The 14810-nt window shown below is 38.9% G+C and overlaps 4 protein-coding genes across 6 annotated transcripts; 2 read left to right on the forward strand and 2 right to left on the reverse strand.

Annotated features, from left to right (window-relative positions):
* Nucleotides 1–45: 45 nt before the first annotated feature.
* Nucleotides 46–2613, reverse strand: LOC140789725 (lysine histidine transporter-like 6). Of its 2 annotated transcripts, none has more exons than XR_012109244.1 (8): nucleotides 2476–2530; nucleotides 2276–2400; nucleotides 1818–2201; nucleotides 1183–1576; nucleotides 751–852; nucleotides 567–658; nucleotides 411–479; nucleotides 46–291 (listed from the first exon to the last, which is right to left on the reverse strand). XR_012109244.1 is itself a non-coding variant. In XM_073139532.1 (8 exons), exons 1-8 carry the CDS (start codon nucleotides 2500–2502, stop codon nucleotides 193–195), a joined length of 1296 nt encoding a protein of 431 aa, XP_072995633.1. In that variant the 5' UTR covers nucleotides 2503–2613; the 3' UTR covers nucleotides 46–192. The 2 variants fall into 2 exon arrangements, 1 of the variants encoding a protein (XP_072995633.1); XM_073139532.1 differs by having other exon boundaries at nucleotides 747–852; nucleotides 2476–2613.
* Nucleotides 2614–3560: 947 nt separating this feature from the next.
* On the forward strand, nucleotides 3561–9601 carry LOC140787517 (ultraviolet-B receptor UVR8-like). Of its 2 annotated transcripts, none has more exons than XR_012108855.1 (11): nucleotides 3561–3991; nucleotides 4074–4218; nucleotides 4307–4417; nucleotides 4515–4575; nucleotides 4699–4817; nucleotides 5343–5428; nucleotides 5576–5777; nucleotides 7017–7105; nucleotides 7909–8019; nucleotides 8223–8279; nucleotides 9130–9601. XR_012108855.1 is itself a non-coding variant. In XM_073136480.1 (11 exons), exons 1-11 carry the CDS (start codon nucleotides 3951–3953, stop codon nucleotides 9325–9327), a joined length of 1185 nt encoding a protein of 394 aa, XP_072992581.1. In that variant the 5' UTR covers nucleotides 3639–3950; the 3' UTR covers nucleotides 9328–9601. The 2 variants fall into 2 exon arrangements, 1 of the variants encoding a protein (XP_072992581.1); XM_073136480.1 differs by having other exon boundaries at nucleotides 3639–3991; nucleotides 7017–7070.
* Nucleotides 9602–10362: 761 nt separating this feature from the next.
* LOC140782093 (protein CURVATURE THYLAKOID 1A, chloroplastic) lies at nucleotides 10363–12626 on the forward strand. The gene is made up of 5 exons (XM_073128478.1): nucleotides 10363–10642; nucleotides 11277–11380; nucleotides 11472–11579; nucleotides 11707–11778; nucleotides 12295–12626. The coding sequence occupies exons 1-5, from the start codon at nucleotides 10501–10503 to the stop codon at nucleotides 12361–12363; spliced, it is 495 nt and encodes a 164-aa protein (XP_072984579.1). The 5' UTR covers nucleotides 10363–10500; the 3' UTR covers nucleotides 12364–12626.
* A 500-nt stretch (nucleotides 12627–13126) lies between these two features.
* On the reverse strand, nucleotides 13127–14799 carry LOC140797672 (patatin-like protein 2). Its single transcript, XM_073151330.1, is given in 8 exon segments — nucleotides 13127–13198; nucleotides 13200–13367; nucleotides 13486–13788; nucleotides 13885–14046; nucleotides 14139–14325; nucleotides 14372–14374; nucleotides 14405–14586; nucleotides 14665–14799. Coding segments are annotated over 8 exon segments (1212 nt in total).
* Between the last annotated feature and the right edge of the window lie 11 nt (nucleotides 14800–14810).

The raw sequence follows: 14810 nt of genomic DNA on the forward strand, positions 1-14810 counted from the left end.
TTGACAGTTAATTTGCTTTGCTTCATCTATATTTAATAGGATATATTTTTCGTGAAACAAACGAGGGAAATTTAATTTCACATCATAAATCATAATATCTCTTCAGCCAAAGTGAGGTGATCGATTACACCATTCCAGTAGATTTAGTTACTTTCTCTATCAACATAAGATGATAAAGAGTACATGGCTTTGTCAAGAGTAGAAACGATAAGTAGAAGCATCTTTAATTATATTTCTTAAACCGCCAATGGTGGACGCAAGCATCATAAGCACGCCGAAGATAATGCATCCCTACAAAACAATCAATAGCTCATAAAGAATACCCATTTAAAAAAAAAAAAAAAAAAATATATATATATATATATATATATATATATATATATATATATTAGATTCAGAAAACTAGTTACCCAATTCACCATCCAAGATATGCTAAACCTCCTAGGCTTCTTAATTGCTAGCCATATTATGCAAGGAAGCTGCAATTATATTTCAAATATATATATATATTATCAAATTTGGCAATATAAATATCAAATTATGCATAATTTGAACGTTAAACTTACAAAATATGAAGTTGGTGTGAATCCAAAACCTCCGAAAAAACCCAAAAGATCGGCAAAAAAGGGAAATGTCACCCCAATGAACAGCGTGAAGGCTGCAAGATGAACAAAGATTGATTAATTTGCTTGTACATATATTGATAATAATGTTTAAGAATAGAGACATCATAATTTCCATGTTACCAACATAAGCCGATCGAGCAATTAGACGAAGAGCAATCCCTGGTGGAAGCTTCAATCTTGTGATTAGTAGTGTCTCAAGAGTGTCAAAAACTGGCATAGCATACACCTGCATATATAATTAACTTTAAGTAATCATGATTACATAATGACTTACACTGTTTACCAGGAAAAAAAAAGCTAGATATTTAAGACATTAAAGTTACGTTGAAGCATAGATATTAAGTTTAGAGCATATGTACCATGTTTTCTTCCACTACATATATTTACTTGCTTTAGATTAGTATACATCGTTATCATATATTTTTTATAATAAAAAGCATAGACACTGTTTAACTTTGAACGAAAAATATAATAATTACAATGATAGAAAACATAGTTGAAAGGGTAAAGTAATTTTTTTTTTTTGGTCCAAATAAAACATGAGACTTTCTCTTACTTGGTAGCTTCCAATGACATGGATGACCACCATAAGATTGGCAGCGGCGATGAGCCACTGCGGCCGCCTGAGAGCCATGAGGACGTTGTCGTCGACGGCCTGGCCAAAAGTCCAGTAGCCGACCATGGCCACAGGGAAGTAGCAGAGGGCGGTGATGAAGTAGGCGACGACGGTGCCCTGCCACATGGGCACCTTGGAAGGCTTCGTCGGCGTCGAGGGGATCGTCGCCTGGATCTCGAGGACGACGCCATGGCCGGCGTAGGCGAATGCTACCTGCCCGAGTGCACTCAAGACCCTGAACACGGAGTCGGATGATCCAGTCTCGTCGTAGCCGTAGCTTACGTTGTCTACTGGCCCGTGTGCGAAGCAAGCCACCCATGATATGGTGGAGTAGCTTCGTGTATAGAAACACGTAGAAGTAAAAAACAAAGTGAGATCATATGTTCTATTTGATTGACATAAGTCATGGGTTAATTTCTATTGTTTTTGTTTTCTTTCCGAAAGCGATTTCCCTATGTTTTTTTGACTATGCAAATTAATCTAGGATTTTCACAAAAAAAAATCAGAAACTTATTAGGTACGTAGTTATTTGCGAATAAACCTTTCTCTGGTATCTGTGTATATAATATACATACCTGAGTGACATCACAGCTGCAGCAAAGGAGACTGCGGCAATCGAGTTGAGATTGGGAAGCTGAGATAGAAAGAACTGAAACCCCCCAAAGATGCAAATCCAGTAAGACTGACGCATGGCAGTGCAATTGGAGCAAACAATCTCCATAAACTTCTCAAGACACTTCCCCCCTGTGACCATGTACACTGTGTCACACCCGATCTGAACGATCAACTGCTGCGGCACAACAATCCACAGCCCGAGCCGCGGCCCGAAGGCATGCTGCCCGAGATCCCGGTACCGGTCGAACCGCTTCCCCGGCACGCACTCGTGGAGCTCGATCATTAGCCACAGGGTGTACAAGGTGATGCACCATGACAATACTAGTGCTAGTGTCCCAGGTCCCCTGTAACAAATTATTTTAAGTTACGTACTGTTAATTGAATTGCTGCATGCATGCTGTGTTATAATGTTCATTACCAGCCTAAATGAGCCATGGCGTAAGGCAGGCTGAGGACGCCGGCGCCGACCATCGCGGTGACGTTGTGGAACGTTGCATACCACCACTTGGCCTGGCGAGAGGCAGACTCCTTCTCGTCTACCACCTGAAAACATCCAGTGTGGTTAGGAGTACTGCATGCAAGCAAGTAAAGAAGAAGAAAGAATAATTGTTCCCAGACCTTGGGAAGAATAGAAGTGGAAACCATATTGAGGTAAATAGCTGGCTTTGTGATCGTATGTGAGGGTTACATTAATGCCATATATATATATATATAATGTCTTAGAAGTGGTTGTCATGATTCAGAGTTTGTTGCTATTAAAAACACAGTGTTAGATAAGTAGCTGAGCATCTTTGCACAGAAAACCTCCATTGGTTTTGCGAAAGGAAAAGGGGAGGTCTAAATTCAATGTAAGATATATAATAGAAAAAAGGTATATATCCAGGATGGGATATTTAAGCAGAAAGCAAATGGCTTTCTTTCGGCTGCCATTTAGACCAAGATTTCAAAATGTGTGGAATCATTCAGTGTTTTTGGTAGTGGATTTTTGTCCAGCATATTTAATTGAGCAAATCCTTATCCTTAAGCATCTAAACCACTATGTTAAACTGCTAGGTTATGAGTGATATGATGGCAAAGTTTTGGTTACTTTGTGCTTTTTCTTATGCTTTTTTCTTTTCTGCTTTGTGAATGATTAGGGAATTGACATAAGGAGGCTGTGGGCACATTTCTTGCATTTTTCTTCGGCTCATTTGAGTAGATCCCAGAAATTTGGAAGTTTTAGCTGGGTAAGGTTTGAATCAACAAACCATGGATGCTGATCACAAATCCATGGGAAAAAAAAAAAATCAAACTTATAATCTCTTTAGTGAGTTAGTAAGACTAACCATTGAACTACAGTATTAGTTTATTTTTTGTAAGTGAGGATAAATAACTTAGCAGGGAGCAGATCGATCTTTTGTAGCACAATTTAATTTGTAGGAATTTCCTGCAGGGTACTCGGCAGAAATTGATTGAAGTCTAATCCTCTCCATTATTTTAGAAGACTAGTATAAGAAAGAGAAGCAAAATGGGAGGATGAGACTTCCTTTATTGACGGCGTGCATGCATCTATGTAGAACCTTATAATGGTTGGCTCAAGATGAGCCGCCGCGTGTATATAATTACTAGTCGAGCATCAATATATAAGAAAAACAAGGCCATCCTTCTATGATTAAATCTCTTTGCATGACATTGATTACTTAGCATGACCCCCAAATATGTTTATAGCTTATACACTTGGAGTCCCTAATAATAATATGATTGCTTATATGGATTGGTGGTCGAGCTGGTCCAAGATCCATATGAAAGAATATGGAAATAAAAATGGTAAAACCAAAGGTATGCATATGTTTCTACTCTCTTCTGCATCTAAAATGAAAAGAAAAGTTGGAGCTAAATTGGAACTATAAAAGATTTTGAACGTAAGAAAATATCCCGGCTCAACCAACAGCAATGCTAACCATCCTTCTTATATATTTTTAATAATAACTAAAAGAAGTTGAGGACCATATATCGACTCCCCCACCCCCACTCTTTACTTCCACTTCCGTTTCCCTTTACCCTCCAAGAGTTCTTCTAGAGTTCTCCATCCACAGGCGCGGCAAAGGTCTTTAATGGCTCCCACCCGAACCTCCCACTCCCTCGTTCTTGCTTGGTACCACCAGCTCTTCCTTTCTCCTTACCCATGTATTAAGGTTTTTAGCGTACTAAAGAACGGATCTTTTTGGTTCTTAAAGGGGTTCGGGGGAAGATGGGCAGCTGGGCATGGGAGATTGGGAGGAGAAGGATTGGGTTTACAGCATAAAGTCCCTTGAACCATACAACGTCACTGCCGTCGTCGCCGGAAGCCGCAACTCCCTCGCCATCTGCGAAGATGGACGCGTACCGATCCTCGCTAATTGTTGATTTCTAATAGGCCTTATTGTCTTTTTGTATGATGCTTGATCTGCTTGTGTTGCAAAAATTGTAGCTTTTTACATGGGGGTGGAACCAGAGGGGAACCCTGGGCCACCCACCGGAGACGAAGACCGAGAGCGTCCCGGGGTTCGTTAAGGCACTCGCCGATGTCAAGATTGTTCAGGTATCGATGGACGGAGGAAATAGTTCGAAGTGGGTTTTGGTTTTGATGCAATGCATATTGGTGGTTGATGGTCGATTCTTGTTTTGTTTCTGATCAGGCGGCGATTGGTGGATGGCATTGCCTGGCGGTGGACGATCAGGGTCAGGCTTATGCGTGGGGTAAAAGTCTCAATTTTGATAACTTTTTTGTTCACCTTTGGTAAATTAATGGCTTGTTCCTTGGTTTCAATATTGCAGCTAGCATGTATGACGATATGTTGTTAACTTTTGGGATGTGGGCAGGTGGTAATGAGTATGGGCAGTGCGGAGAGGAACCTGAGAGGAAAGAAGACGGAAGCAAGGCTCTCAGGAGAGACATTTCGATCCCTCAACGATGTGCACCAAAGCTCTCTGTGCGGCAGGTGATTAGAACACAGACCACTTGCTTAGAATCTTTCACTGTGGATCTTCTTCTAATTTCAATTATTCTTGTTCCTACACAAAATACTTATCCACTACCTGAAATGCTTTATTCCTTCAAGTTGTCTGCTTTATCGCTTTTTGTATAATGTTACAATAAGCAGGGCTACTTTGCTACGTAGTTGCATTTATGAAAATGGCTTACTACAGAAGTTCCTTTCAAACTGAGGTCTTCTTTATTCTTTTTCCTGAGCTACCTGTTACCCTGTCAAAATATTCACTGGCCCAAATCCTGCAAATAATTTCATTCTCACAGGTCGTAAGTTTTAATAACTCTGCTTTGTTATATGTTTCTGACAAGGTGTTCTGGTGGTTGTATCTTTAAATTAGTGCTTCCCCTGTCATTCTTAAATAACTTCATTCATGTTAATAAATCCATAACGTTAGGGATTCTACAGCTTCTTCCATCTTCTTCCCAATATGTCAATTAGCTAGCTTCAGGCACCAACTTGTTTCTTATAATTCAGGTAGCTGCTGGAGGGACACACTCTCTTGTGCTGACACAAGATGGTAACGTGTGGACTTGGGGCCAACCATGGCCTCCTGGTGATATGTATAAATCCCTTCCTTCCTTAAGTTGAATATACGCTTTTCTTGTTTTTGAAAAAGGACTTTGGTTTATATCAAGCCACTGATTCCTAGGTTGTATACCTTGTTTTCTTCTTCTGAATCCCTGCTTATCAGTAAGGTTGTTTTTCAGAACACAGATATCTACACCTGTACGAGTACAAGGCCTTGAAAGGGTGAGGCTGATTGCAGTTGGTGCATTTCATAATTTGGCACTCTCAGAGGATGGTATTCTATGGGCATGGGGTAACAATGAGTATGGGCAGTTAGGGACTGGTGACACTCAACCAAGATCACAACCTGTTCCTGTTGAGGGTTTATCAGGTCTCACATTGGTGAGTTCTACTAATTCATCATATTTTCAATTTTCATTTACATTGTTGCATGATTTGAATAACATCAAAGCAGATTAGGTTTTATCATTTCCATAAAACATAAATATCACTATAAAAATGCGTTCTTCTATATATCATTTATTACTATCAAATGGCATCTTTGTCAAGATTCTTGATGAACACTAGTTCAACTGTACAGCAAAACATGAGACTATTATTGAGGTCAGAATGTATGCTAATTTCTCTCAAGAATTATAATGTTAGTACTTAGTACTATTTAGTGAACTATCATCATTCTTAATACAATTATCATCATGATTATCATCGTTATCATAAAAGGTATTGGAGGGAGATTTCCTTTTGTGATTGTATCTCGAAGTTTAGTTGATCTATTGTCAGTTTAAGTTGTTTTCTACAACCTAAATTTGATTGCTTATAGTAAAGAGAGTGTTTAAATGCATGAATATTTTACACTTCAAGGATAGAAGAGCACAAAACATATGCAGCCTTTTCCGTGTATCCAAACAGGCCATTTTCATCATCCGCATTCCCACCAACTGGACACTTAGGCGCAAGCCTTAACTATTATTCCTCTGAAGTCTGAACTTGATCACATCTCAGTCAGTGAGTAAGGCATAGATCATGCTGAAGAACCAACACAACGGATTCAAGACCCAATACAGCAGCGGAAATGTTTCATTATAAGTTCAGGCTTGAGAGAGTTGGATATATGTGATAACTCTGAAAACTGAATGAGAGAAAATATTGGGAGTTGATCTCAGATTGTTGCTTGTGAGAGGGACTCAAAACGTATAGAAAAGTCAAAAGATAGTAAGAGAATGAAACAGCTACTGTTTATCTTTTTAATCTAAGATGAGGATGATTTGTGCTTGTGACTTTTGAGAAGAGGTAAGAAAAGTAGGTTTGAATGGCTCCATTACACATGCAAATGCAACATTGAATGTCATATTAAGTCTGCTGAAACCATTGCAGTAGGATAGATGCATGCTAATAGTATTTAGAAGTTATATATAGATATCAACCCAATAGAAGACAATCCTTAGAGGCAGTAGCTTCTACTCTTCTGTAGTAAGGTTATTTTGCCATTATCATTTGCATGCTTTCCCATTCAATTAATATGATATTATATTTTCTATTTTCAATTTAATTATATAGATTCATCTATTCCACATTGAACTTTCAATATGAGGTTGTAACATTTTCTTTTACAATTTTCAGGTTGACATTGCTGCTGGAGGTTGGCACTCAACTGCATTGACAGATGAGGGAGAGGTATGCCATCCTTCCATTCAAGAGCTCCAAGTGAAGTATGAACCAACCTATTTGTTTCAGCTTTTTGATATATCCCACCGATATTATATGATGTCAACATGGAAATTCCACACCATTCAGGAAAAACATAACTGCATGTATGGTTCTTTATTTGTAATAAAAAAGACCAGTAAAAATGTTGAATTAGAAAATGAGTCAAAACAGTTTAATGACTCACACCGATTAGTTGTTTTATAAACCTTCTTAGTATGAACTTAATGATCCACAGACCACAGGGCCACAAGAATTATTACTAAATTTTTATCCCTATAATGCACGCCATTTGCAGCTCTTGTTTACCTGTTCTTGTGCACTCAAAGGACAAACAGGACCATAATTCTAGGAATAGTAATTGATTAGGTGGTTTTAATGTCTACTGGAAGCTGTTTACGCCAAACCTGAATGCAAACCACGCATTAGCTGGTGAGGCTGTGAGGTGCCCCTGTCGATCACCAACTTACTTCTGTGGTCTATGTTGGGGGACCAACAACCTCCATTGCAAACCACCCTGGTGAGGCTGCGAGGTATCCCTGTCAATCACCAATTGGGGGGCCGACCTCTATTATCAAGACTACTTGCTAGAGAGCGACATTCTCTTAAGAGGACTCAACTCACTAAGGAATCAGCTCATGTTGGTTCCAACTTCCAACGGGTTTGAGTTGAAGTTACCACTTTAAAATTGAATGAGATTTCATTTGGCACTGTATACGTCTATGATTACTTTTACTCTTGAATAAATCTGCATGTTAGCAATATAACAAAACTGAGATTGCCGATTGTGCTTTTTCTATATCTCTAGGTATATGCTTGGGGAAGAGGAGAGCATGGGAGGCTTGGATTTGGAGATGATAAGAGTAGTAAAATGGTTCCCCAGAAGGTTCAACTTCTAGCAGGCCAAGACGTTATTCAGGTAATTCCCTTACCCACTACAGCAAATACAATTTTACAGCAGTGAGAGTCTCTTTCTATGAAAATACTGATTTTCTTGCTACAATTTAGTTTGCTATATCTTCATGTTCTAGATGGTTAGGTTTGGTTATATTATAGAAACCATTCATGTCTCCAATCTCAAATTATTTTGAGCACTTGGACTCAATTATTTCACGTCTGCAGGTATCCTGTGGAGGCACTCATTCGGTTGCATTGACACACGATGGACGAATGTTTTCTGTAAGTATTCAGTTATTCTATCTAGTTGCTCAACTGAACTGGTGTTATGACCCAAAATCACATCTTTCATCTACGAATGAGCTAAATTGACGAGTTCATGAACTTATCCCTTTTTCTGAGTCTGAGCTATCAATCACCTATTGTTTGGACCCTGTTCACTTTTGAAGTAAATCTGTGGATTGGAAAGAACATATTATTTTAACTTTTTAAGTCAGTTTTTCGTCAGGATGTAAAAATTTGACTGGCTTATTTATAATTCAATCAGAAGACTTGCAGAATCTATTTAAAACTGGAGTTTTACAGAAGTATTAAGAGAAAATTGATGAAGTATAGTTCATGTAGAGATAATCAGGTACATTCTTTTTGAATCAGGAAGTAGAGCTGATTAAATTCCTTTTCTGAGGGAAGAATGACATTCTACGACAATGCAGACCATACCATTTGTAAATTTTTCTCTCCAGACAGTTATATCCAATTTCTTTCCCATAAGTCCAAATGCCCATCCAATAGATGTCTAATGTTTCTCCTCCTAGTGAGCCCATAATTGCATTACCTGGAATTAGATATTCAGTCCCTTTTTATTAAAAAATCATGATCAAGTTCCCGAAACAGAGGATTTGTTTTGCTTCTCTCCTTTCTTTTGGTTCTGTTGTGTAAATTATAGTGGTGAAATTGGGTACTTATTGCTACCTGCACAGACATGATTGTGCTGTTAAATCATCAAGTTTAGTTAGTGAGAGAGGCCTACTCTTTCATAATTGTCCTGCAGTTGAAGATTGACTTTGAATATTACACCGTCACTATCTTTTACTGTGAGTACACTAATATGTGGTTTTGCAAATGTTGACAGTTTGGAAGAGGAGACCATGGTCGCCTTGGGTATGGAAGAAAGGTGACAACCGGCCATCCGATGTCTGTGCCTATAAACTTGCCTCCACCAAAAGATGGTAGCAGTTCTGATGGGCAATGGTGTGCAAAGTTTGTCGCATGCGGTGGGCGACACACTTTAGCAATTGCTACATGGATGGATGAAACTGAACGGTCATAATCAAGTCAGATCAACGTACCAGCTTTTCACTGGCCACTTCCATTATCAGCAGTTCAAGAACTTTGAAAATTTAAAGCCTGAAGACATCAACCTTGTTTCTTCTGAAAGAAAACCTATAGAGATGAATAAGGATGAGGAGAAGGTCTAGTCTAGTAATAATCTAGCCCAATTAGGGTTAATATATTGTCTCAAACAATGAATGTGTAATCTTTTGTATGAATTGGGTGACCAAAACAAGCATCTGAATGTACTTATAGATGAACTTTGAGAGTAACTATTGGTGGCAAAATTTCTTTTATCTGTCCCTGGGTAAAAAAATAGTGGTTTTTATAGTAAGATGATCTTTAAAATGTGAAAAATCCAATTCTTGGTAAGTTTAGGGAGATTGATGAGTACATGAATGAAATGGTAATTGTTACACACATTTTGGGTTATGTTGCATTCATAAGTATGCAGTAGGACAACTATTTTAGCATGTTTAAATAGAACTAATCCAACTTGTAAATTGATTTGATTAGGTTTCATTCTACCTCAAATATGGGCGGATTAAACTCGAGTCAACACCACCCAACTTTGAAAAGTATTTAGGAGGTCATAAGTTCAAGTTTTCTTTTAAATAAATTTATTGTTTATAAATTATTTAGGTGTTGGGGGCTTAGTTTGGCTTGATTAGACTCAGATTAATAGTTTAGTAGTGTATTAGCTTAGATGAACAGCTCGTTGTGCGACAATTAGGAGCAACGACTCAGCGACATAATAATTTAGAGTTCAGATTTTATGACTATATTTTTTGGCTAAAAATTTAGTAGGATCTAATTATAACGGAGGATTAATATTTTATGTTTGGCACATATCTAGCCTTTGGCTTTGAATGTAAAAAAATCTGAGTCAACGGTTTGACCAAGCTTATCAGCGAATCGACGAACAAGGCTGCGAGCAACCAAATCCTCACAAGATAGGCGCCCGCGCCTAACCAATCATTTCTGACCTCCTTGCCACGTGTCCACTGGCCTTCAAGGAATCAAGGGAGTGGAAGAGAGAGAGAGAGAGAGAGAGAGAGAGAGAGAGAGAGAGAGAGCGAAGCGAGTAAAAGCTAACAGCAAAAGAAAAAAGGGAGACGAGATTTCCAAATAAACAATCGCCGCCACTCAAGTAGTATAAGAGACGAGCAAGATGGCAGCGCCGGCGTACACGGCTACATCGACCGCGGTTCTCGGAGGAGTTCGCCTTCGCACGTGCGGCTCCGCCGTACCCCGTTCCGTTCTCCTCCCGCCTTTACCGCGGCGCTCCTTCCCCGCGGTCTCTGGCCTCCGTGGTAATCCGCTAACTTGGATGCTTTGATGGAGAAAAATGTTTAAAACTTTAGATGATTTGAAGTAGAATTGTTGGATTTTAGATCTTCTTTTTCCTGCGTCACTGGGTGTGAATGTGGTGTTCTTTGATACCCTAAGCACAAGATTTGATTCATAAATTTAGTTCCTTTAAGCTAAACTCACGATGCTCGATTGAGTCCTCGACTAGCACAATTTATAGATTGGACTTGTGTGCGCTCAATTGTTAGAATATTTTATCTGAGTAGTACAGTTGCTCTCCCACCAGTTGCAATGACCTTATGTGATGTTTCTGTTAGAACTCCCTAATCACCTAAGTGAATACTTTGGCCTTCAAATCATTGGTGTATGTTGAGTTTTTTGTGAGAATCTATGTATATATGTCTGTGGCTGCAGTCTCTTTCTTGGTGGCCAGAATCTTTTCCTAGTCCAACATCCACTAAATTCACACCTCTGGTGTTCCTAGATTTTGAGTTATGCTTGCTCCTATTTTTAAGTGTTGGTGATCACTCTATCTTGTAGAATCATAAACACTGGAAGGTCTTCAAGTGGTTTTCTTTAAGAGCCTTCATCTAATATTTTTAACTGTAAGATACTAATTTATGCTCCTCTTGGCAGATGCGCAAAAGTTTTCTTCACTTAGGGTAAGAGCCACTTCCTCCTCGGAGGAGACTTCTAGCTCTATTCAAAGTGACGAGCTCCTGGCAGATCTGAAGGAGAAGGTAGTTCTCACTTTCCTTGTGCTGGGAAAGCATTTGCTATTCCATTTGACATGTATACTAGAGGGTATACTTAATATGCTCTTTGCTACAGTGGGATGGCATTGAGAACAAATCCACGGTTCTCTTATACGGAGGAGGTGCAATTGTTGCAATTTGGCTGTCTTCAATTGTTGTTGGTGCAATCAACTCTGTCCCCCTGGTATTGTTTGACACGATATTAGTTGCATTGTGTCCTTGATATAAGATCTCTATTCTTTATAATGATATTGAATCTTGATGTCATTTGTCTTGAAATTGATTTTTTTTTTTTTGGGTATGCTCTGTAGCTTCCAAAGTTTATGGAGTTAGTTGGGCTTGGTTACACTGGATGGTTCGTGTATCGCTACGTGCTTTTCAAGGTAAGCCTTTATATTACCAATCACTCTTAAGAATCTTCTAGTTCCAAATTCATCCTAAGTTGTATCAAAATCTCATCCTCATTTCTTAATCACATCACTCACACATGATCTGAAGGATCTCTAATTTACGTGTGCCTTAGTAATTATAGACTTACTTGATTTGGACTGGAGTTTTGAAGCATGCTGTCAAAAGCTTTGCTTTATCTATCTGTATGGATCTACATTGTAGTTGTTGCTGGATAGTTGGACAACTAAATCAAGATATTGATCTATTGCTTGGTCATCTTAAAAGCTAGATTTAAACTTAGTTTGTCTTATATCCATACAATCTGAAAGAGAATGACAGCACCCATATACACAGTAGTTTTGAGCAAATTTATCTCATGTTCCATTATCTCTGTACAAATTCTGCAAATTTATCTATAGTTATAGTATCTTGTGAATGCTTTTCTCTTCTCTTACTGAATCTCTTTTGTTCTTTATTATTATTTTTTCTGACAAGATATCCTTGTACAGGAAAGTAGAAAAGAATTAGCCAGTGATATTGAATCTATAAAGAAAAAGATCGCTGGAACAGGTGAATGATTGCATCTCGTTGGTTGGCAATCACTGGAATTCCTCTTAAATATCAGTATAAGAAGAGCTCTGTTAATGTACTTATTGCTGCTGTATCCTATTCCTTCATCAAGCAGTTTTCTCCTCACTCCTTGTAATGACATTGACCACTTGCGATCAGCATCTCTTTTTTCCTTTCTAATATTTGTGATTGCATGTAATCTGGTTGCTTTTCCCTCTTTTATGGTCAATTGAACACCTATAAATGTTCAAATTCCATCTCTTTTCATCAAGCAGTTCTCACTCACTCCTTGTAATAATAGTATTTTACAATTAGCTGTAAGCATTAACTTCCCCCCTCTTTTTAGCATCTTTGATAGACATGAGTTAAGAATTAGTTTCTTTTTCGAAAAAGTACATGCAAGCCTTCATGGAGAAAAGATCATAGAGAGAGCAAGCTGCCTCTATGCTGATGAAGGAGATGAAGTGATTCTCCGTGCGTTTGCTGGTTTCAAAAATTAAAGATTGCGAAACTGCTAATAACTTAATCCGCTCACCTCAAAAGTTTAAATTACTGATGAAGAGAGAGAGAGAGAGAGAGAGAGAGAGAGTAGAATGAGAAAATTGGATTTAAAACTATCCAATTGCCCAGACTTCTCTCATCCACTATCTTTCCAACCGAAAGATACAAATAACATCCACTACCACTACCCTATTAGATATATGCTATTACCAAATTAACTAATTGCCTATAATAATTTTAGTATTTTCTTATGCTTTCCATAACATGTATTTATGTAGATCTCAGCAATTTGGATTGCCGAAATCTACGCTCTTCGGACAAAATCTTAGCAAAAACGAGTAAAAGCTTCTTCGTTGCTACCCCCTCCCTCCACATGCTGGAACAAGCCGGTCTCCATGTTTGCACTGCACACTGGCCTCTTCAGAAGCTTCTCTCCAATCCTCACAAGGCTTCGCAAATTCTCCTGTGTTGAGATGTCCACTGAAGACGTATTCCCCTCCAAGGTGACATCCTATTTCACATATATACCAATGCCAAAACTCACGTTGTTAATCCAATACAAACACCTAATTAAGTAGAAACTTATTCTGTTATAAAAAATGTGTTTATATATGATGCAGCTACATTACTTGGATTCTGAGATAATTCATCTGACTGCGTAGTACTTGGAAGAGGACTGAAGAGTGTATGTCGACCATGTCGGAGCTTGCCTGAGAAAAGGAGTCGATAAGCGGCGTGTTCCCGTCCTTGATCAGCCACCCGAGAACTCCCCATTTTGCGGCCATGCCGGCGTCGAACTTTCCTTTCTTGTCAGCTGAACCTGTCCCGAGAGAGATGACTACAAACTTCCCGTAATCCGTCGGCTTCATCGGGAAGAAATCGTGGTTTTGTGTGAATATTTCCTTCGTTATATGCGTCATAGCTGCTAATGTCTGCACGTACGACCAATGCAAGAAATAACGTACGTATAATGCTATTGCATGGAACTATCATACCGAGGTATAGCTAAATTTGATACTAATTCTTACTGGATTATTTGCGGCGACACCGCCGTCGATTAGGTGATAACACCTTGTGCTTCCTTCGCCATCCTTGGTCTCAAATCTATGGGCAGGAAGATAAGTTGGTGCAGCTGAAGTGCTGATGCACACGTCGGAGAGAAGTGGGTCTTTCAAAGCATCACTCTTTGCCTTCAAGACACATATAACAAAGAGGTAATTAAGTACATATGTATACATATTAACATTGATTTATGAAATTAAACTTAGACATAAATATATACCTCATAGGTGTTAAATATGGTGGGGTGCAAGAGATTGATGTCAAATGTTGGTATGACCACCTGAGTCAACGTCTGGGTCAGCCTTGTCTCCCCGAGAAGCTCTCGCACTAGCGAGTGGAGGTACTTCCCATTATATTTAGGTCCATTGAAGATTTTAAACAACCTTTTGATTTTGGCAAAAGGACCCCTGTAAACTATTCCATCCCCCATCACACAAACGATCAACTAAAGACTTGCTATTTAATTGAACGGAAAGGGATTATTACCTATCCTGAGGAAAGATCTTGGGTGTGTGCTCTATGTAAAAGTTGACTATATCCTTAGCAGCAAACAATGGACGACCGTCCTTATCCGGTGTAGTGAGCATAGCGGTGACTAATCCTCCTGTGCTTGTTCCTGCGATAACATCGAAGTAATCCGCAATTCTCGCATCTCCTCCGTCTAGTTCCTAAGATACAGTAGAGTAATCGTACATCATAATATGTATATATATAACTAGCCTAATCTAAGAAGTTAATTAATATACCTGTAGCTTAGACTCGAGGAAAGCAAGGATAGTTCCTGGAATAATACCTCTCACACCACCACCATCAATACCGAGGAGTGTAACGATGTTTCCCAACACTGGTGGTGGACAACCAACGACGCAACTGCATGCCATTGGAATTTCTG

The sequence above is a fragment of the Typha latifolia genome, chromosome 1 (assembly GCF_019914945.1).
Source record: "Typha latifolia isolate L0001 chromosome 1, TyphaL0001v2, whole genome shotgun sequence".
Lineage (NCBI taxonomy): Eukaryota > Viridiplantae > Streptophyta > Magnoliopsida > Poales > Typhaceae > Typha > Typha latifolia.